At 37.9% G+C, this 23,883-nt stretch overlaps 2 protein-coding genes across 3 annotated transcripts in view; both read left to right on the top strand.

Annotated features, from left to right (window-relative positions):
- Window positions 1–3,706, top strand: part of LOC145485109 (2-oxoadipate dehydrogenase complex component E1-like) — a 20,386-nt gene extending 16,680 nt beyond the window's left edge. For both annotated transcript variants that reach the window (XM_081463785.1, XM_081463786.1), the window contains 6 exons: window positions 742–843; window positions 1,298–1,360; window positions 1,443–1,625; window positions 2,233–2,296; window positions 2,557–2,642; window positions 2,969–3,706. In XM_081463785.1, coding sequence (XP_081319911.1) covers window positions 742–843; window positions 1,298–1,360; window positions 1,443–1,625; window positions 2,233–2,296; window positions 2,557–2,642; window positions 2,969–3,082 — 612 coding nt within the window. In that variant the 3' untranslated portion in view covers window positions 3,083–3,706. The remainder of the gene's footprint in view (window positions 1–741; window positions 844–1,297; window positions 1,361–1,442; window positions 1,626–2,232; window positions 2,297–2,556; window positions 2,643–2,968) is intronic.
- A 6,857-nt stretch (window positions 3,707–10,563) lies between these two features.
- Window positions 10,564–23,883, top strand: part of LOC145483804 (RNA helicase aquarius-like) — a 38,184-nt gene continuing 24,864 nt past the window's right edge. The window contains exons 1-13 of the mRNA XM_081462349.1: window positions 10,564–10,895; window positions 13,922–13,975; window positions 14,595–14,635; window positions 15,139–15,174; window positions 15,892–15,937; window positions 16,027–16,101; window positions 17,069–17,143; window positions 17,298–17,360; window positions 19,872–19,940; window positions 20,629–20,729; window positions 21,157–21,233; window positions 22,279–22,343; window positions 23,734–23,790. Coding sequence (XP_081318475.1) covers window positions 10,821–10,895; window positions 13,922–13,975; window positions 14,595–14,635; window positions 15,139–15,174; window positions 15,892–15,937; window positions 16,027–16,101; window positions 17,069–17,143; window positions 17,298–17,360; window positions 19,872–19,940; window positions 20,629–20,729; window positions 21,157–21,233; window positions 22,279–22,343; window positions 23,734–23,790 — 834 coding nt within the window. The 5' untranslated portion in view covers window positions 10,564–10,820. The remainder of the gene's footprint in view (window positions 10,896–13,921; window positions 13,976–14,594; window positions 14,636–15,138; window positions 15,175–15,891; window positions 15,938–16,026; window positions 16,102–17,068; window positions 17,144–17,297; window positions 17,361–19,871; window positions 19,941–20,628; window positions 20,730–21,156; window positions 21,234–22,278; window positions 22,344–23,733; window positions 23,791–23,883) is intronic.

The raw sequence follows: 23,883 nt of genomic DNA, 5'->3' as shown, positions 1-23,883 counted from the left end.
CAAATACGGCGCGCCAAATAAAGCTTGAGTGACGCTGGTCAGAAACATTCAGTAAGATTTGATTTTTTTTGAAATGACTGAGTCAAAAGTTTCTACCATTCAAATTTGAAGGGTTGGAGATCTGCCTGAGAATACGAAGTATCAGATCTCGTTTTGAGTGTTCGTTGGTTTCTTCCGGTACTTAAGATAGAAACAAAGCCTTTAATTACGCAATTAAGAGTGTATTGAGTAAGTTTTGTGAGTAAAAGCCAAACCTGTGGGACTCAGGGTAGATCAGCCATAAGGGAACGAGAAGAAATGGAACGAGCCAAAGATTAGGCCTTGTGGATCGTGGTACCAGGTTAAAGAGAAGAACAGAGTCAAATCGAGACGCCTGCGCTTAAAACGTTTTGTGTTTGGTTGAGGGAACAAGCCTTGTTTGGCAGATCTTTGTTGAATCACTCCTACTGATTTTGATTCTTAATCCCTGATTGAATAATAAACTGGCGCCAGCTCTTACGTGAACTCTGAAAATACTCGAGCGATCAGGGTGTAATGAGGATGTTCCATGTTGCTTAGCGACGTCTGTGACAAAAGCAGCGGACTCCGTCAGATCGGATGTTGCCATCAACTAATTGGTAGCTGTCCTCCCCCTGCCTTAATAAATAAGCCCCCCCCCCCCTCCCTTCGCCCTATTTTCCACCCGCTTTAAGTTTCCCCGTTCCCCCGAGTGAAAATTTCATCTTTTTCTTACCTTGACAGTTGACAGACAGTAAGGAAGACGGAGTGGATGGCGACAGTGTCAACATGCAGATAGCGAACCCCACCACACCTGCGCAGTACTTCCACTTATTACGTCAACAGGTGAGATCAAATGGATGAAGGGAGAGCAGCGACAGTCGTCTGGCAATCAACTACTCTTAGTGGTTATAATATTACCTTGAGTAGGAGATTAGTCTGATTGTTATTGTAAAATGAACTGTAACGCTATTCTTAAAACTGATAACTTTAGTCTGTTCACATTAGTTACTTTTTTATAAGCGAGGGGGGAAAAAGTTCTTTGCCAAACCACTACCCACCCCTGGTGTTCGCGTTTACAACTCCACCTCGTTCTATATTTTACTCGCGCTTTCAAAGATCTTTTAGATGAATGGAAGGCTCTGTTCCACTCTGTTCTTAGCATGTTTATGGTGTTAGCATACATAGTACTATTATTATTGTTAGAACTGAACACTGGCAAAAATTGACCAAAGGTGATGCTAATTATTGTAGCTAAACTAGCTTGTTAGGAGCCTAATTCTTTTTTTCTCTCGTTCAGATGGTACGCAACTTTCGCAAACCTCTAATTGTCGTTGGACCCAAACTCCTGCTAAGACTTCCAGTGAGTAAAGCATTCAGTTTGATTGTATACTCTATGGTTTGTGAGAATCAACAATAACGTATTTGGTTCATCTTTCTGCCAGGTTGCTGTATCGTCTCTTAAGGAGATGGGCCCAGGGACCCATTTTAAACCAGTGCTGGGAGACGACACTGTTAATAGTGCCTCAGTGACGCGTGTAGTATTCTGCTCTGGGAAGCATTATTACGCGCTGGCAAAACAAAGAGAAACAACTAACAGCATGGACACAGCCATTATTAGACTTGAGGTTAGCACCTGATTGCAGTTCTCTGAATATTAGTTTAAATTACTTCTTTCAAGGCATCTTCAAGGCTTGATTACTAGCCGCTGTTCGGGACTTCCTCCTCGGGGAGTAACTTAGACAGGACTCCAGAGAGCGGTGGAAATCGAGCTAAGGCATCGTCATGAAAAACTGTTCCTTGGATACCGCTTTTTTTGCGCGAGTTCAGACAGATACATTCGGACGCCTTTAAAATGGGAAGGTGACTGTGGCAAAAGTCTACTTTGTAGGAATCTTTTGTTATGTAAACTAACCTTGATGATGTACTTATGAGCGTCATCAACGCGGTTTGCGTTTAACTACCAACGCAAAACTTGTTCAATTCAAAACGGAGACGAGTTTACTTCGAGTTTAAAACGCGTTTGATGGTCGCTTCTCTCTGAGCGAAAATACAAATGGACGGTTAAAAGATTAAGGTGGAATATGAGCGTCAAACTTGAAAAAAAAAATTGGCGCATTTTTCGAAAGTGCGTTTTTCATAATGTGGTTACAGAGTAAACCTTGTTTGGATGTTAGAAATGTTCTGGGTTTAATTTTTTCTTAGGTGTCTTCCCATCTCCTTTTTTCTCTCTAGTCATTATGCCCGTTTCCTGTTGAGATGATTCGTGAAGAGCTGCAGAAGTTCCCAGGAGCGAAAGGTGCGTTATTAACTTCTTAGTTTTGCAATTATTTTTTTCTTTGACATTTTGTCTATCCAGTTCATTCAGAAAATTTGCGATCGATTCAGTCGTCGACTCGCTAAATGAGTGACGAAGAATTTTTTTTTTGGGGGGGGGGGGGGGACACTCGGATCAGGCAGGCGTTTTGCTCTTCAGATTTTCGTCCTTCGCTGCTGTTTTGAAGTGAAATTTAGAATAACTTTGCTTAAATTCTTAACTTCTTTTTCTCTCAAATTCAGAATTTGTTTGGAGTCAAGAAGAACACAGGAATATGGGAGCTTGGGGTTTTGTCTCGCCGCGATTTGAGAACATCCTAGGAATCAAGGTAAGAGCGGACGCTTTCAGGCTTCCATTTACAACAAAACACCTTCATTTTACCTCCTAATGTGAAAATTCCTCTGGTATCTTTGCGCGCTGCTTAATTCTTTCCACGCTTGATAGAGGTCTGGGACTCGATCCAAAAATTCCATACTGACGACGCAATTCCATAGAGATCCGTGTCTCTCATTGGTTGTGAAATGCGCGGGAGAGTTGAAAGTCGAGAACCAAGCGATGAGATACGCTAGCGTTGTTCAGTTTTATTCTGCAAAGCGTTATTAACTGATCGGCTAATTGATTTATTACTTTAACAATTTTGTTCATTCCCTCTAGCTCCAGTATGTTGGTCGCAAAGTTTTGGCTGTGCCCGCAGTGGGTATTGGGAAGCTACATGCACAAGAAGTAACCGACATTCTGAGTGGCACATTTCCAAATAAGGCGAAATAACCGTGCTGCTAAGCACCACCAAGATGGACAGAAACCATCCCAACCTCTCCCTTCACAAATGGCTGTTCGCACGTTTATGGATCTGAGCTTCTTCGACACTGGCGACACTACAAGGCGGATCGTGACCTCAACGAAAACGCAGAATGCGGGGGATTCTAAATGGCATTTTTTAAACAATGACTGTGGACATAAAATTAGTAATAACATTAGAATTAAATCTTGTAATAAGTTATTAGTAATTTATTACCTTAGAATTCAAACAACAGAACACACTTTTTAAAGTATACGATAATTCACGAGTATAGCTGGTCAAAAGATCAGGACCGACTTATGCGGCCAAAAGCATATAACATAAATAGGAATGTTTAAAAATTCTCTGCGAAGAGGTTCTCTTACATAAGTTAATAGTATTTATTTAACTGGGGGATATTTAAAGTATTTTTAAAATAACTTAATATTCTTACCTTTTAAATGACCTGTAAAAGGGAAAAAAAGAAAACTTGTCACCATCTAACGAGAAGCAACTTAGGATGTGAAGTCAAAATAAATTTTCTTTCAATCGATGTTCGTTCGCGTCGTTTTATTTAACGTATAAGGCTCGGATTAAATAAACCTTGGTATAAAATTATGATTTAATGTTGCATACGTCTACTGAAACAAAAGGCTTGTTTTTCCGACGCTCCGCCCCATGTCTCATTTCTAGGGGCATGGAGCGGATCTGTTTGTTGAAATATCTGGTCCCCAGCCAAGTTCTTGCCGGCTGGAAGAACAAAGGGTACTCATCCTTACTTACCAAACCCTGCTTTTTTAAGCCACTAATATTTCAAGGGCTTCAAGCCAAGAATCTTGAACTAGCAGTGGAACGCAACGAGTCAGGGCCTTCGATCAATGGCACAAAGTAACTAACAAAGAAGCAATTTTAAAATGATTCTCTAGCTGCTGGAAAATTTATATGTTCCTTTTTACCAGCAGAATTACTGCGCCTTTCAATAACATGCGGACTCTAAAATTCAAAGCTCAACCGACAAATGCGTTTTTTGCTACCGTCAATCAAATGTTCGTCGGCTCCTCCCAGCTTCCGACTTCTGCCGAGCGCGCGGTAATCAAATCAAATCGTTGAGCACAGTTCAGACAACATAGTCGGAAGCTGGGAGGAGCCGCCGAACTTTTGATTGACGGTAGCGAAAAGAGCATTTGGCGGTTGAGCTTTGAATTTTAGAGTCCGCATGTTATTGAAAGGCGCAGTAAATGGCTGAACTTCTATTTCCCGAAGTGTTAGTAGTGTGCTCCAATTTGGCTTATGTTGCTGCTGGCTGTGAAATTTGTGACAGGAAAATTGTAATTTTGTCAGACGAGATGTAATTTTGAGAGGGAATTTGTAATTTTGTCTGGGAAATTTGCTGGGATATAAGAGGGGGTAGCCCTGCGATGGACCAGCATGACCATTATAGGGACCTTACGGATATACGACGGCGACGGCAAGGACGATTCCTAGTAAAAAAATGTGTTTCTATTTTACTTTGGAATTTCTCCTTGATTTATTTAGATCTATCTAGTGTGTTTGTCGATATTAACACTTGCCCCTACCGAATACGCTATGAATGCGTTCAGTTCCAAATAGAAATATGAAAAATTAGCCGTTGTGGTCCGCGTTCTCCAGACAACGCAGAACTTGGTCATTTCACGTTGTTGTTTTGCAGAGAACGGCAAAGAAATGTACAAAGAATTATAACGCATGTGCATAGCCATTGTTCTGCTCATCAAGCCTTTTGTTTAGTGACATTCTCGTTGCCGTTGCCGTCGTGTTTTGCGTGGGGTCCCTACTTTGGCAGACATGGAAATATGCACGGTGGTGTAAATGTGCTGAGATAGCACTAGTTGTCAGTAATACCACCTTTCCAATTTGAAATTAGAAGACCTTGAAGATGTTGTACGAATCCACGTGAAATTCTCGGGATTCTACTGCAGTCGATCAAAATATGTGTATAAAGCTTGCTGACTAGAGCACAGGCACACCACTCTATGTGTTCGTGGTTAATAAATATGAAACGAACAGAATCTATGAGGGTTATGAATAAAGCTCTGAAAATTGCATATTTACATTACATTTCGGTCTGAATATCTCAATAAAGTGAAACGTTATTCCCATGGCATCCCACGGCAGCCCACCGCGATATCAACCGCTGATTGGTAGATTTGAAATGGCCTGCATGCATACCTTGAATTCCTTTGTTCGCTGCGTCTGGCACCGATCATATTGAGAAAGCTGTATTCCTGATTTCAGCATCGATTTTCTCGGAAAATGGTGGAGGGATGAAGCTCAAATTCTGCGAAGAGATAGAGAAAAATTTCATCGATCAGCAACCGTCGCCCTTCAGGTGAGATTTTCAGTATTTTGGCGTTAATTTTTGTTTGAAGCGGAGGAGGTCGCGGCTGGCGGCCGCCTAGTTGCAAGCCTTGTCTCTCTCTCTTGTCTTACCGGTCTCCAGCCAAAAGCAATTTCGCAAAAAGACGCTACAGACGGCCCAGGAAGGCGAAAAAAAAAAAAACCCACACGAGTCGATTAACGTTTCATTTGACCTTTATTGGGATATTCAGACCGAGATGTAATTTAGATATGCAATTTTCAGAGCTTTATTCATAACCCTCATAAATTCTGTTCTTTTCATAGGTATTAACCACGAACACATAGAGTGGTCTGCCTGTGACTAAAGGATTCTACTTAGCAAATCTTTCAGCCATGTATTTCTGTAATTCGGCGAGACACTCGGACTCGGCCTTTTTCATCAACGTCGAATTTAGGATTAGCTTCGTAAGGAATCGAAAAGCCTGGAGTTTGTCTTCAGCTCGAACATGTCACTCCTCTTCACCACTAAAATTCTAACCACGATTGACAAGATTTAGATTTTGTAAATCTCTAAGCGATTTCCGCGTTAGATGTGGAGCGAATCTGAACGAGATTTCCTTAGTCATCGTCCTGGAGGATCTTCGCTTCTTTTTCTTGCCGATGACGTTCTCATTCCAGTCCCTCCGCGCTTACTTGACGTCTTCATCGTCTCAAATCATGGCGGCCAAGAAAACGAGAACGTCACCAAACAAAAGGTTTAATGAGTAGAACAATAGTTCTGCACGTGCTTTTGGAATCTTAGTACATATCTTAGCTGTCTTCTGGAAAACTAATAACGTGAAATGACCGAGTTCTACGTATTTTTGAGAACGCGAACTGCAACGGCTAATTTTTCGTATCTTCCTATGTAATTAGACGCTGTCTTTACATATTTAGCGTGAGCAAGTTTTTAGACCGATAGGCGCATTGAAAAGATCTACAAGTTAAAAAATTTGAAAGTAAAATATAAATCCACGTTTTACAAGGCGTCGTCCTCGGCGCCGCCGTCGTCTTTGCTAAAAATCCCTGGTTTCGCCGTGGTTGCTTTTAAAAGCTCACTGTTATCGTGCCAGTTCGATAGAACAGTTCGGATTTAACTGTGTGAGGGTTTTTTTTTTTAAATTTATTTTGCTGGTTATCGTAACCAAACAAACTTGCTGGTTGCTGGATCAACCTGACCATTACTGTTTAACAGGAATCTACCAAGGCATTTTCAAAAATCTCCAAAATTTTCTCTTGCACTCCTTGCTTGCCTATGTTTTTTTTAATTATCATTTCAACCTCGTCCCCAGGGTCTTCTCGACTTCTCAAACTGGCGGGAAAGGGGAATTTATCCGCAATCTTACTAAGGCAACTAAGCTAGTGGGTGACTTGAAAAATACGTCAAAATTTAAACGTTTTTAATCGGAGGTTTCAGGTCTGGAGTGGCTGCTGCGGTTTATGAGGTATCGGACAAATTCGTGCTCAGTTAGAAACACGTCAGATCTATGGCCTTCAGTTCTTTTCCCGGCGATGACCTGAGGTTGTTGATTGATGCGAAAGCCAGAAATAACGCTGGAAATAAAGATGGCTTTTGTTACATCGGTTGCGATGTAGAAAGACATAAACTTATGAGGCCAGTTAAACGAACAAGTACTTTCCGCTGGTTCCCGGAGAAAGATGAAGATCTTAAGGTTGGACAACAATATCTTTTCAACATAATAAAGCCCGAACTTGAAGGGATCCCCCATCCTCACAGAGCAAATGATGTATTGGTGAAATACAACAGTTCTTGTGTCCAAGCAGATCCAGCAGCAGACCGTTCTGATTTCATCGAGTTGTACGACATTCTAGAAGGACAGAGTCATCAAACTGTTAAAAGAGTGTTTGGAAATCTGGATCAATTTAATGGCGAATACTTCTTAGAGCACAGCAAGTGCCCATCTGTTGGGGTATATAAGTGCAGAAAGGAAAACTTAGAGATAATAACAGTGCAGGGGAGACGGAGATGTAAAATTACTGAAGAGGGAACAATTGTAGGCAACTATATGATCACCGCAGTAGATGATGGACTTCTAGATGTTGACTCAATTGAAGATGTGTTGGTGATATTAGGTTTGACCAGACCCTATGCAGGTTCTTCCCATCAGTACAGGAAATTACGCTGTTACATCATAGTCGTTGGTTTTGTAACTAGGTCAATAAATGCTCATCAGCAGAGTCAATTGATGCCTGATGTTCAAAAAACAAGTGGTATTTCGGATGTAAGGGTCCTTTCACCACAACCCCTGGGGTTTCCACATGTAGTAACAGAGAGGACTGTCAAACGAAAACTTGAAACTAACTACGCCACTGAAGACAAGTTTGGTTCACGGCGATTTAAAACAGAATGTTTCCCGGCATGCCCAATCAATGAAAATCACTCACTGATTGCCAATCAATATAATCAATGAAATTTAATCAATGGATATTGATTGATTGATTGATTGATTGATTGATTGATTGACCAATCAATTATTATAATCAATACTTACTCACAAAAATTCTTAATTGCTATTGATGATCATTGATTTTTATTGACAATCAATTCATGATTGTGTAACAATCCGAGTTTGGTAGCACACATGCTGGATGCCACTTAAATGTCCATTTTGTTGATTCTTGATAAAGTAGAAACTGGAGCAGAACTACCCATATTCTGTGTTGTTAGGATACCATTAATGCCCCATTCCAGGCATATGAAGTGAAGCCTTGGAGCCGATGGCTCATAACTGCTGGAGCTTATCCCAGTTTCCGTGGCATGAAGCGGCTAGGAGTATTTCTACTCCCCCTGGACAGGATGCTAGTCCATCACAGGTCACTCCCCCATAATTTGTTAGGTTTCCCCAACAGTTCACCGGTACCCATTTATACTCCTGAGTGGAGAGAGGCACTGTGAGAGTTAAGCGTCTTGCCTTGAAGAACACAACACCGTGTCCCCGGCCAGGGCTTGAACCCAGACTGCTCGCTCCGGGAATGAGCACACTAACCATGAGGCCACTGCGCCTCCCACTTTCCAGGCATATGGCAATGCCCTTAAAGTTAAAAATGATTGGGATCAGCTTGGCTTCCTACAGTCTAAGCTTGTTAGTTCTCTCTGGCCATTGAATGAAAACATTACTGTGTAAGTTTCTCTTGGGATTATAACAGGAAATAGACTAGGAAAACATAATCTCAGTAAATGTTTTTCTTTCTTCTGTTCTAATTTATTTTCTGTCTTTATTATTTCCGTATTTATGAATAAGATAATGTAAATAATTAGATTATAAGATTAAATTAATATAACTGAAAAATGCAATAAAGTATTTATGAATGTAATTAACTAAAATCCAACAAGTATGATTGAAATAAATGTTTATAAAAACGCCCCCAAAGTATACAAATTATATTTGAAGAGCATGTGTCGGGCAAGAAATCCTACATCGTGACTTGAATATTTTGTGATCGAATATTACTATTGGAGATTGCATGACTTTATTAGTTATGATTTTGCCATTGTAACGAATAGGGATAGGTTTCAACATTTCACAATTTGTAAACAAAGTCCACAGTTTTCTACTGTATGAACTGAAGACTGCATGCATTTAAGGCTGGTTTTCACTTGAGCATGAGCACAAGCATAAGCATAAGCACAAGTGTAAACAGCCACGACATAAACATAAGCATAAGCAGAAACATAAGAACGAACCCACCTATTAGCCTTGTGCAGTTTTCACTGGTAATGCACTTGACATAAGCATAAGCACAAGCACAAGAAAAACAGAACGGTTTTCTTGTGCTTATGCTTATGCTTATGTCGAGCACGTTACCAGTGAAAACTGCACAAGACAAATAGGTGGGTTTGTTCTTCTTATGTTTCTGCTTATGTTTATGTCACAGCTGTTTTCACTTGTGCTTATGCTTATGCTTGTGCTTGTGCTTATGCTCTAGTGAAAACCAGCCTTCACTTAAGCTAAAAATAAGGAGATAGAACGTGCTATTTTGTAAGAACAGTTTGATATAGGTATATCACAACTGTACGTGATTTATGGGAAAAAAGTACTGTTTTACACAAGAATAACAGAGAAAACCTAAGCACACATGGAATGTGATTAGTACTTGTTCGATCGTTGAAGAATAAACTCAAGATTGTTGCATGGATCGTTTTAATTGATCGTTGATAACTGTCCTTGATCAAATGAACCAGCATGCATGCAGTCTCTGGGTTTTGAGAATTCCACGAAAGCATGCATGGTATGGTATATGAGCAATTATATAGCTCATGTACCATGCATTCAGTTATGATGGCTGCATTTTTGTAAGCTGCTGAAAACTCTACAACTGTATTAATCAATCATCCTGCAGTTTTGTAATAACAGAAAATATGGTAAAGATCAATTTCCCAATAAGAAATCCAGCAACAGGCCGAGCTCAATATTTATTTACCGATTAAAAAAATTAATTCTCACCATTAAAAGATCCAACTCCACCCACCTCTAATCCCATCCATCCATGATACAATGACAGGGTAAGCACTTGGAGCTAACATGATCATAAAAATCATATGATAATTCATTTTCAGAATCAATACATTGGATTAAGGTCTTCAGATTTTCACATAAAGAAATATTTGCAGTACCTGTTGTAATTATCTCCACAAAGGAAAAATAAAATTTTCAAAGCCGGTCATAAAGACAAACAGCAAACTGCCACACAGAGCTTTCTTGAATTCTTACATAAAGATAAAATTAATTAAGCACCCAAGACAACATCCCCCCTAACCCCCACTCCCAAGTGAACCAGGAAGTTCTAACTTTCACTGTTTTGTCCCTATATATAAGAGTCACCCTTAGCAACTAGGGCAATTCTGGCGGGCCTGACAGCCTCTCCTCAGTTTCGGCTTTCGACTTCTGGATAGGATTTCAACGGACAGTTAGCACGATCACATCTATTTATTCAGTTTAATTTAAAAGGAGAAAAGACTCCTCAAAGGAGTCAGGAAGAAATAAAAGCCATTCTCTTTCCCCGGAAGACTGGGCACGAGAAAATAATCTCATCCCCAGGGTCCTCTCCGCTCGAATGCGCATGATATTTTTAAAATGGTAGCAGAATGCAGCGAAGTTCTACGAAGCTGTGTCATGCCGATTCTGCTTTAATGTCACGAAAAAGTTCCAGGAAAACGCGAAATATATGACACAATAGTCTGGAAGGAAATGTTCATTTAGCCATATAATCACATTATAACCTTGAAGTAACACCAATCAAGCAGGGTCTGCACGTAGTGTCAACGTTTGTGTTTATACCTGAGTGTCAATAGCACGTGGGAAATTAAAGCTACTTAGAAGAACGAACAAGATGAGTACGAAAGCTGCAGGCCGTAGAAACGCTGTCCCCACAGTGGAACAGATCACTTCAGATCGAATCACTCAGGTAAAGTACAGAAAAAATTCGCTGTGTCTCTATGTCTGGCACCCGGACAGGATTTTCAAAATACTCCTTGTCCGGCAGTCAAAATTATTTTTTTTAAAATTTCAGTTAATAATGTCAAATCCTTGTTTTATATGGCTGAATACTAATTTTGGTGAGCCCGGCACCCGGTATATCGGGATTTATAACTTAGACTGTTATAAAATGACCGGCAGTCAAAACGTTTGAATAGCACTCCGGTTAGCCTAAAAGCACTTCGGTTAGCCTAAAAATTACTCCGGTTAACCTGAATAGCACTCCGGTTAGCCTAAATAGCTCTGCCTGTTTACGGTTAGCTTTGAATAATGGTAAGGGTAACTCGATAAATACTTAAAAATTCCGAACATTGCCGGTCGGTTGCGGTGGTGCGGTGGTCATCAGTATCGCTTACCAGGCAGTCGACCAGGGTTCGATTCCTCTTAGGGTTGCCTATCATAATGTTCATTTTACGTTGTTTTACTAAAAAAAAAAAAAAAAAAAATTAAGTCTCACTGCTGGACACGGAGTATTTTAGGAAACCTGTCCGGCTGCCGGACATGTAGCCACAGCAGAAAAAATTTGACTTGCTTCTTTAATATTATTAACTTAGCACAGTTTTCAAGTGAATCAACTTACGTTAAGCTACACTTTATGAGAAAGAGAGCTCTACAATACATGTTGGAGTAACTTATGAATATGTAGTTCTAAACATCAGCATGGACCTCAGGGATCAATGTCTGTGGAAATATAAGCATACGGGAAGGGATCTTACAATGTATCTCAACTGACTTTTACATACATGTAAGCTTGAGCGTATTTGCATCAGCCAATAGCCCTTTTTATGGTTAGCTTTTCTCATTTGCATCACAATGTAATGTAGCATGCATGTGAGGCAACCTTGGGCTATTTTGTAGTTTTAGCCTGAAATTGCCTCGCACACACCTTGGATTACATTGTAATGCAAATTAGAAAAGGGCTATTCCAGTAGTAACTCCTCCACCTGGGCCATAACCGGACATTTGCCCATGTTTTGATCCCAGGTGTACGCATTTGAAATTTTGATTGTCTGGGGGCTGGGCATTTGACTACCCTGTGTAAACCCTGGAATATTTGACACCCCTGTGATTTTATTGTTGCACGTGGCAAAGAATGCAAACATGATGTTGTTTTCTTATTTACATATATTTCTTCTCCTGTTGATCACATATGGATCAAATGAATTTAATTCCACGTAATATATAGATTTCTAAAGCTATCAGAAATGACCTGTTTGAAAAACATCTTTTACATTTTTTTTTTGGATCATACATTTATGCACCTATCAATGTTAAGCTGCTGGGGGTGGGGGAGGCGGGGCAAAGGTGGGGGATTTGAACTCCGATCATCTTTTCAGTTCAAATGCCCGACCCCAAGGAAATTAACCTTGGTCAAAAGAATGCAAATTCCCCCATCCCAGGGATATTAGTGTTGTTCAAAAGAATGCAAATTCTCCACCTCTATCTAGAAAAAGGTGCAGGTCTGTCAAAAAAAAGAATTAAACATCAAAAGGTTGTAAATAAAAGGTTGTAAATAAAAGGCTACAAAGTAACAACTTCAAAATGCAACTTCTGTTCAATATAAAAATGTCACCTAATTTATATTAAAATTGTGATGACCCCCTAAACATATACGACTAAACAAGACAGAAAGCATGGAAATTCTTATCACGACTAATGTCCTACACCATTGTGACATTTTAATTACTTACCTTTTAAACAGAAACGATGGAAATGAAATGTTAACATCTATCTGTAGTAGAGAAATATGAAAAAAGGCCCATAAGAGGACTCAAGATCTTAGATGTATTCACTAATTCATAATAATACACTGCACATGGTAGGCTCATAAAGATGAAGCTCAATAATTCAATTTCATTTTAATACTAAAATTATAACCATGCTTAGAAACAACATGCATTGCAAATTGAATGTATGAAGGTGAATACAGAACACTATCCTGTAAAATGTTTCATAATTTCAATTCATTTGAGCTTAAATTAAAAACAGTCTTACGTTATGTAGGATTCGGAAATTTGTTTCCATACACAATTTTCAAAATACAAATCAATGATGTTTAGCAGTGGAGTTAACCTTTAACTAAGGAAAAACTAAGATCTGTGACAAAGGCCTTGTTTACAGAATATCTGTAACAATGTTCAGTTCAACACCAAACTTCTGAGCATCTCATGCACAGCCAGTGATCTGGAACATTGTTTTCTTCCAATTCTGTTCAGTTTTTTCCAGTCATTCTCAGTAATCCTATATGGCGTCGGTAGTGCCCAGTCTACTAACGATTGAAGTCAAAAGTTCTGACCCCCGGTGACCCCCTGCCTATGCCTGGCCTCCCCCTCACCCCCCCCCCCCCCCCCCCACCGGTTCAACATTGATCTAGGTGCATTACATGTACATCTTTAATTCTTCAATGATACGTGCATTAATTGTTATTTAGCAAAATTGTTCATTTATGTCATTATGTACAAAATAGAAATTATATTTTTTGACTGTTGTAATAATTACACAATAATAAACCAAAAGTAGCTATAGTAATTGTTTGGCATTATCAAGGATATTGTGACCAATGGAAGGATAAACACATGCAAACAAAACAACACAGAAAATAATGTTTATCTGATGAATAACGCTTTTTATCATATGGCTTCACTGGTCTGCGATGTCACTCCTAAAAAGGAGAATTCTGATTGGTTACCTTAGTGGTCTGAATCTTACAATGTAGACATGGATCACTCATGAATTAATTTTGGTAAATTAATTGCACGAAATAAACAGTTTTTTTGTTGAATTGTATATTTCTTAAGTATTTACCTTCAGTTTGGTGGACAATTCCAAAAAACCTGCCAAAAAAAATAATGCCCAGGGATTGGCCTGGTTGGGGGGAAGGGGCGATGGGCAGCAATGGAGTTGACTGATGCATTTCTCTTTTATCTCTCATTGGTACTTATTGTTTTTTACTAGCTTGCAAACCAATACTGGGCTCCAGGAAAAGGCAAGAAACCCTTTAAACCTCAGGTACATAATACTTGCACATGACTGTACAGCAATAAGTAATGTATATACACTGTATCTATAATTTCCATCAACCTAATGAACCTGTAAGAATGTGAGCTCCCTCTGCATTGTGTGGATGTAGAAAACATCCATACCTAAATGTACCTAAGTAGAGATACTGGAGATTCCAAGAGGGAGGAGGGTCACAGAAGCTAAGATTTTTATAGGAAAGTTTGAACCAAAACTGAAATTTCAAGAGGGATTGGGGGAGGGGGATAAGTGGGGAGGTTCAGTCCAAGAAACCCCCCCCCCATGGATGGGAGGGGTATGGATTCATGTATTTTCTGGAACAACACATGGTAATCTTTTCCTTGCTGCTGTGCTTCCTTGAGTGCATTTAATTTGTTTCTTGTTTAGATACTGACTTTACTGAGTGGAAATCTTGTTACAAGTATTTCAGAGGCAAATTGCAAGCTTGTTAGCTTGTTTATTGGCTTTTTTGAAGTGAGCAACTAAAAGTGCTTCCAATACAAACCATGATTAGCAGGTTGAACACATCTCCGCTCAGTCTTTGGGCTCACTACTCAGCTTACAATTTATTTACAGGCATTAACAACACTGGTATGAATTTTGTTTTTAGATTGTCGATGATATTTACAGAAAGGAAATAAAAGGAAGCAAGTAAGTTTAGCCTCACAATGCTATTTGGGAGAGAATGTGGACAAGAATATTATAGATTTATGTAGATTGTATTTTAAGGGAAAGAATTCGTGTATTACTAAACATTCATAAACATAAAAACTTACACAGTCATGTTAAAAAATTGGGCTTTTTAGATCCCCACCCCTCAGAATTTCAAATGAATTTCCACTGGCTGGGTGAGTAATATTTTCTGTTGGTCTCATCACATGTCTTCTGTGATCTATTACCGACCAGATGGACAGCAACATGGAATCTTTTTGTTTTATAAAATAAAGGAACAAAAAAGAATGTTAGAGAAGTCATTTTAACGCTGGTCCTCCAATAGATCACAATTATTAAGAACCCATTAAAAATGCCATGATAATTTTTACTTATTTTATACATAACATTTGATTGCAGAATCAGAGCACATTTAGATTTAATTCACTAATGATTTATTATCATTTTAAGTTAACAAGACAAATTCTAACTCTTTTGTTTAGATTTGCAGTGAAACGTGCCATGCTTCTAGAATTCAGGTATAATTAGTTTTTCCATGTGCAATTAAGACAATCGTCATGAATCGTAGGCAGCACCCTCAGCTGACAGCTATACCACACAGGCACAGGTCGGTAAGATCTTGACAAGATCTTACCAATAAATTATTTTCTTACTTTAAAAAATCAACTCTCAGTTTGAAAAAAAAAAAAAAAAAAAAACACAGAAAGTTACCAAGATCATGCTTGTACATGTACATCTGGTAAAGATCTTACTAAGATCTTGTAAAGATCAGACTGAGTGCTTTTTTTGCAAACAAGTACTGTGCTCTGCATATGCATACAATATGTCAGAGAACAAGAACATTGCTTAATTACAATTATGTACATAACTTACATTTAATTAATTTACTAATTAATGTATGGTACATACATGTACAGACTATTGATAATACATTACCTAGTTCACGTGTAGTTTTTCTCATACAATAATGTTTGGGAGACTGTGCTACACCTGTATTTCATAGATATCTACCTGAAATCAGCAGTGTACAATATTTGTATAATTATACATAGTCTAGATACTTATGCATAAATTAAAGGAGTAGAAATGATAAAGTCATCTGTTTTGTTTTGTTTTGTTTACTTGTAAGTTTGCCTTAATTTGCTTTTTTTTTTTTTTTTTACTTTTGAGTTCTCTTCATTTGTACTCTAAGCAGTACAGATTTACTTCAGTCCTGTCTTTGTATCTTTGTACAGTCAATACCTGGAGAATTACCTGTGGGCCAACTTTATTTCAACCAAGGTTTGTAAATTGCTCAATGATAAAATCATTTTAAAACATACTTGATTAACAAGACTGCCTTTGTCATTTTATACTTTAATTCCTCACAGGCCTCTGTGGAGCATGTAATGTCCGTGGTAGTTATGGTGAATGAGAAGTTCAGAGAAGGTGTTCCACCCTGGGAGGTAATAAATTTAATACTGTATCAGTACAATTAGATTATGAGATAGAGATTTCTATTTACATGTAACAAAATTTTAGATTATGAGCTCAAGATTTCTAAACATGATAGTTGACAAGGGGAATGGCCCGAGTCAGCTATCACATATAGAAATTGAGAATGAATAATCTAGTAATTGCCTTAGTACACTGTATACCATAAAATTGGACACTTGTTGCTCAAAACTTGAACTTACAGCATATCCTCTTCACAGAAACTTCTAATCAACAATGCAGAGAAATTATGGGTACCATTTTGTTAAACAAACACCCACTGCTACTAGGCTATGAGTTCACTATCTACAGCAGAATAGATAGTGAGTAGTATAGCCAGTAAGAGAAGAGCATTTGTGATAGAACGCTTGTCTAGTAGATTTATACTAAAAGGTGATACATGTAGTTGTTGAGGCCAAAGACTGAATCAATAGACTGTCATCTCCTGGCATCTTGACATTTTGTTCATGATCTCCAACCACTTCACAATAATGCCTGATAAAGTATGTTAGCTCAGGCAATGAGATTGTAATACTTTTATTACACTTGTAGATTCTTTAGTTTGTAACGAGTTATTATTAATTAAGAATTATTTTTAATTGGATATATTATGTGACTGTATTGTTTTGTGGCATTTTATGTTTTATTTTTGTAACATGTTCATACTAAGTTAAGATACGTGTATCAGACGAACATTTTACATTGTAATTTAGTCATATCCAGTGTTGTGTATATCTATGGTGGGTTTCTTAGCTTTCTTTCAAGACCATCTTCTTACCTGAGAACATACAGCATATTTACTGTACAGAAAGCACTAAATTAGGGCTGCTGTGGAGATTGTCAGATGTAGTTTTGTAAAGTACTACATGTACATTGCACAACACTGTAGTACCTTAACCAAAATGATAAAGCACCAGTTGTCATTTGTTCATTCTGCAGTCATTCAAGGAGAACCCACAACAGTTCCATGGGTTTTTTCAACGCATTATAGAAATAAGCTTGGCAGGTGAAGATGTAAGTATCATCCTTATATATTCATCTTCTTTTATGATTTGGCTCTTATGAACTACTTTTTATGTTTTAATTTTGAAGATAGACCCTTAATGCAATTTTATGACATTTTGATTGTCCTGATTTGTTTAGTGTTTTGCTGATTTTTTAACCGTAGGTCCTATCCATCAGGGAACAGTCCATAATCTTGAGCTTCTTAATTCACTGTTTTAACAGTCTGGTATGTTCAGTAGGACCTCTGAAATAATTATATTTATTAATAAAAATGTAATATATATATATAGATTTAGCCAAGCCTAAAAATGGAGCTCCTGGGCCGGGTTGTTCAAAGCCCAATTAAGCTACCCAGGATAAGCCGACGATAATTTTGATTTGAGTTTTGCAACTTTGCAGTGAGGTTTTTTGTTTATATTGTAACTTGGCCTTCTATTTTTTGAGTTTGAATAATCAGTTAACTTTTAATCCTAGGTTAGTGCTAACCACCTTTCAAACAACCCAGCCCTGATTACGACAAGTTAACGTGGCTTGAGACCGCGATCAAATAAAAAACAACACTTGGTCAGCAGTCAACTCCAAAAAACGAAAAAATCTCACAATGAGCTTTAAACTTCAAATTCAGCCCATGATGGTCACGTGATACTGGTCAGCAGGTACCTTGTTTTGAGAGGTGTCAATTAACCAATAAACGTGGATGTCCAAAATCAAAGATAAAAAACTGTAAACCAAGGCTGCATGTTTCTGTCAACCTATTATTGGGAGTATGGCTTCCATGTTGCACAACTCTGTTGTGGTCACGGTCGCTGTCGCCATCGTGCGTACATACCCATGAGCAATACCACTAGCCATGATAACCATGATCAATTCATGGGTTTCGTTTTCTTTCCTATACGAGTATGGTGCTCCAATTGAGAACCCTTTGGGCAGCTGGAGCTCTGCTTTAAATTTACTTACCATTGACACAAACTAAGTCAAAAATTACATACGTGTATGGAGGGACTTCACCCCTTTCTTGTCTAAGGTCCCATCTCTGTAAACTCCTCCTCCCCAAATTTTATCATCATGATGATAAAATCATTCTTTTTCTCCATTTCCTTCAAATAATTATTCATTAGTCTTACTTCTCGTTCCTTTTCTTTTTCATACAAATCATAAAAAGTCATCTAAATATTCTCAAAATCTCCTGGCACCTTTCACTCTATAATGCCATGGCATTTTTGTATACAATGACATATATTTCCATGAAACCTATAAGAAAATCTAATTTAATAGAAGTTGGCAATGGCCAGCACAACCCATGGAGAAGCTCTTTGTCCACCTTTTCCAGATCAAATTAGAATTACATGTAATTTTTAGAAGTTTTGGATTTTTTTTAGGGAGGAAAATCAGCCAAAACCCAGCGAAAAACCCTTGGAGCAAAACAAACTCAACCCACTCATGATCAATGTGGGGTTTGGGACTCAAACAAAGCTGTGCATTGATGGGAGTCATCTCTGCTCCCCATTATGAAAGAATAGCATATTGAACATGCAAAAAACGTAGTCTGAATTGTTCAAAGGGATATATTAATTAAGTGCCTTATGGTATGAAAAATCATTCACCCACATTTATTAAATGTCTCCCACGCGAGCGCTTTTAATTTCTGTTTTTATTATACCCACCTCTAATTCACATGAGCCCAGTACGTAAGAGGGCTGGCTTGGTTAATGGGACATTAAGCACTTAATGACTGGCCCCAGGGGAAACCGTGAGTTTTGTTTCCACGAGACCCTGAACATTGTGGTCAAGGGGAAACAAAACTCACTGTTTCCTATGGGGCCAGTCATCAAGTGTTTTGCTATTCGGTACAAAACTGTTTCATGCCAGCTACCTGGGCGGGAATGCTCATATGGGAAAATTTTCATCCCGGTTAGAAAGCAAAAAGTAATCAGCATGCATTTCTGGTAGTTTAAGGTCATTCCTCACATTTGCATTGCGCATCCTTACTGCGCATAATTTATGGCGTGATTAGCGCGCGCTTGTGCATGCGCATATTGAAAACATGACGGATTTTGCTTGATATTGAGCTCTGTCAGTTGAAAAATGGCTCTAGCTCACCAACGAGCATGGGCACCCCAATTTTTTTTCCAGTCGTTGTAATCAACTAATCATAAGCTTTGCGTGAGAAAAGACTGATCTAATTTCTATTGCTGAAAATTGAATAAATAAGAAAAATAGCAAATACACTGTGGTCTTTTCTATTTTGCAGTCGGAACCACGTCAAGAAATTTGGTTCAAATTTTTAATCAAGGATTTAGCTTTCTGTCTGAATCAAACTTAAACGTTTATTTGTGGTCCGACACAATGTATTGACTGTAGTTTAATGCGTGTTCTTATGAGTCTGGGCTTACAAAGATGTTACGATTACTGAGAATGCGTTCTTATAATAAGCATTAAATAATGCAAAAATAGGGCATTTTCAATGCCTCACTACCCCTTAATGAGCATGGGCACCCCCCTTTTTTATTTCACAATTGAAGTTATCATATGACAAATATTCAGTGGACAAAGTTTGAACAAAAATCTATTGTCAATTTTATTTCAGAGGAATTACCTTAATAGTCTTGCTAATAGATTTGGTCAATGAAAGATGACATTTTATTTAATGTACACAGTTGCATCGTAATTAAAGTTTTAAACAATGCACGCATTCCATAGATCTTTAAACTAAGAAAAGTCTTTTTTTTTTTTTCAGGAAATGGATCTCATCAGGGAACAACTGCAGCACTTAGTATCTCTTCCAATGTGGATTTGTCTTCTTCCGGTATTTTGTTTTTTTAATTTCTTAAACGAACATGACTGTACATGTGTACTCATGATGGTACAATGTACGAAGTAACATAATTTAAACTAAAAATGGGACAGTGTCTCAGCTGATCATTTGACGTTCTCTTTCCTAACTCCCATAATAATTGCCATACAAACACTTTAAAGTTTAGTTTTTCTAATCATATTGTAGACAAGTAGAATTCCCTTCCATTTAAAAGTTACATGTAGATCAGCGCTAGTATTTCAAGTTTTAAGTGTGGTGTAATTAACTTCTTTATGAATATCAACTGGTTGACTCATAGAAAATTTAATCAAAACAAAAGTGACCAAATAATAATTATACATGTACAGTCAAATATATTGGATGTAAAGATTCTACTCTGGAGCAAAATAAAACATTGTAATGTCAATGATTACAATTTAGGGAAGAAGAAGAAGTAGAAAAAAACAAAACAAAACAAAAAAAAAAAAAACAGATAAACGATCATGGATTTTGTGACTTGATTCACATCAAGAAATTGAAATTGCCACTCTGGTGAAATTTTGATGTATCATAGGATTGCTTTGCAAATATGATTTGGTGGAACTATTGTTTACTTACTAGAGTGCAGACTTCGCAACTTTGTTTTGCATGCATGGTTAAACAATGAATTGAATGAACCTGGCTTTGTTTGTGGATGCAGGAACGTTTAGAAGAGGAGTTAAAGAGCGTGCAAAAGTACAGAAAATATTGGAACCACATAAAGAAAAGAGACGCACAGGCAGATGAACAAACCAAGACAAAGTGAGTGCCTAATGTAACAGGTATAACCTACAATGTAGTCCTAATTTTATCTTGCATGTATTACTAAATGTATTAGAAAGCACCCTGTAAGAAAGCTGTAATAAATGAATTGTCGAATTTTTCACGGCCTCGAAATGCGAGTTTTCGATTCTCCTTTTGAAAGCTACAAGTCAAAGGGAACAGTAATTGTCTGGTCAGGTTTCGATTGACAGACGTACACATCGACACACGCATATAATTGTAAAATTCAAAGGTAAAACAAAAATCCGTTTTTTACCAGGCACCGTCCTTTGAGTCGCTTTCATCATTACAGCTCACTATTGTTGAAATGAAAACCATCCTCAAATTCACTTCTTGCAACTCCTGTTATGAAGTTGCATATACACGTATTACTCTTAACATATTTTACTTATTTGTTTTGTTTTAGACACGAGAAAGAGAGAAAATACTTGTCAAACCTTGTTCAAAAGTTTCTGAGAATATTAGACTCTATTTCAGAGACAGGTAAGAAATACTTTGTCAAGAGGATAACAATTTATCAAGCCCTGGTTGTTCAAAGGATGGTAATGCTACAGTATCTGCCAGTAAACAAGTACCTAGTAGATGATGTTGCGTTCTTGTTCGTTCTATCCAATGGATAGTGATCTGGTGGATCACATGATGCAGATAACAGAGATGTCAACCTAAAAAATTCAAAATACGGGAGATGCCAATTTTACCTTGACCATAGTAAAGTTGTCTAATATAGAGCTCTTGCCAATTCAATCACAAAAATGCTAAAAATATCCCAAAATGTTATCTCCAAAATGCCAAAAATCGGCCAAAATATGTCTTCAGGAAATATGTATTTCATGCGCTTTTCTTCGTATTGTCTGGGAGTTTGGTGATCCATACAAGAGACTGGGAGATTTGGTCTGTATGCGGGAGAGTTCCGGATAATTTGGGAGAGTTGGCATATAGCTGAGATAATGTTATCTGCCCTTTGGAGACCAGCTGGCTAAACTACATGTACATTTGACGGTGTTGAGGAACAAGTTAATTGAAGCAGAAAACACTTCCTTACATCCAGCTGGGTGTCTGTTTGTATATACATCACGTGGTGTCATCATGATTGTGCTGAGTATAGTTTGTTGATTGTGTTTGCTATCATAACATTGTAAGTGAATTATGTGTAATTACTGTTTGTTACAAGCACCAATCAAGCTAGAAAAACGTTTTATTGTCAAGCACAAGCTCCGCACTTTTACATAACAATTTCCGAGCTCATGGTTCATCTTCGACAAAATCCCAGCATATATCGTAGTAAACGAACTCACAGTCACACACTCAATGTAGCATGTCACGCACTCTACAAGCTCACTTATTTACAAGTATCAGTTGTAGCAATTCTGAGAAATATGGAAAGTTTGAAATGTATCATTTAGATATACATGTATGTTTTGAGTTCCATTTTTTCCTTGCTCCTTGACCCCACCCCTTAACCTCTAATGCATTTTGTTCACGACATCTACTAGTACTAAGTAGCATCAGTTTTTATCATCTCCGACAGGTTCTGTAGACATGGATAAAGTCCACTACTGCGAGAGATTCTTGGAACTTTTGGTAGACCTAGAGGTATTGATTAATTATGCTGTTAGAAATTCTTGAACAACAAAATCAAGTAGTACCAAGCGAGCGAGCAAGCAAGCAAACAATGCAAGCAATATACCTTAATATATTGCCAAATCCGTTTGGTGGCTGTGGTATTGTAGATCCAAACCTCTTGACAGGGTGGCAACCCCAAAATATTTCTGGCACTTCGGGCCTTAAATTAAGTTAGACTCCCAAAATATTGCCAGCACTTCAGAATTTAAAATGTTTGCTTATGGGAGGGGGGTGGGGTGGGGGTGGGGAGGTGTCAAGCACCCTGCTCCCCTCCCCCTAGATCTGCCGTTGGTTTGTACCTTGAGTTACACAATATCATGTACCATGTAACTTACACACAAACTGAACAATAATATTATCTTTGACAATGTTATTTGGCTGTGTGAACAAACGGCAAGTTTCCCTTCCAAATTTTAATTTCAAAGGTCTTTTTACCCGTATGATTTTTGTTTCCCTTTGTTCATTATATGTTATGTTAATCCTACAATTAAACAAGAACGTGGGGAAACACAAATAAACTAGTTTGAAAGCATTTTAACCTTTAATTCATTTTACATTACAACACCACTCTGTTTAAGAAATAGAAAACAGGTACCGTGTTCCTATCCAGTTATAGAAACATGAGTGGAAGTTTGGGAGAACGAGAAATGCTGTGGGAACACGAGTCGCAGGCGAGTGTTTCCACAGCTTTTTGGAGTTCTCCCAAACTTTCTCGCGGAGTGTTTATATAATTCGATAGAAACACGGAGAACATGTTTTCTATTTCTTTTAGTAAACACCGCGACGAAAAAAAGAAAAACAGCTTGTTTACTTTGATCATCAAAATGTAAATTCTCTTTGTTCGCGCCATCATTACGTCAACAGCTCGTGCTAGTTCTGTGTTTCCATCGAGTTATAGAAACACGATTTTTAACCAATCAGCACGCGTATTTTAGGGCCGTTTTCTAAATGCTACATACCGTACACATACAAGAGTACGTTATAAAGAAGTTCCCTGCACGAGTTTATCTTCAACGCTGAATTTCCCTCTATCAGAATCTTCCAGAACATATCATACTTTTCTTAATTCGTTTCCTGCTAATTTCAGCAAGCTCCGAACAGCTATACTGCTTTTCAATGGCACGTTTTCCTTTTCAATATCTGAGTTCTTGAACAGCAAATTTGCCAAATTAAAATGTGTCAAATTTTGTTGAACAAATAAAACTAATATAATATGAAAAATTGTTTAGGAAGACTAGTGTGTATAGTGTTTTCCTAGCTACATCGGAATTGAGGGTTGGTAAAAACGTAATTGTCTGTTGTCATCTTTATAGTTATGAACAACATGCAACATAACTCATTGACCTGTTTGTTATGGCAGGCATTGTTACCAACAAGAAGATTCTTTAACACATTGGTTGATGATCATCATCTTGTGGCAAGTACAATCTGTACTTCTAATAAATCATTATCAGAATCATGCACACTTTTCATTCTAAAAACAATCTGTGGATAGCACAAGTCAGGAAGA

The sequence above is a fragment of the Orbicella franksi genome, chromosome 4, assembly GCF_964199315.1.
Source record: "Orbicella franksi chromosome 4, jaOrbFran1.1, whole genome shotgun sequence".
NCBI lineage: Eukaryota > Metazoa > Cnidaria > Anthozoa > Scleractinia > Merulinidae > Orbicella > Orbicella franksi.
The sequence above is the reverse complement of the archived record's forward strand: the minus strand, read 5'-3'. Positions and strand labels throughout refer to the sequence as shown.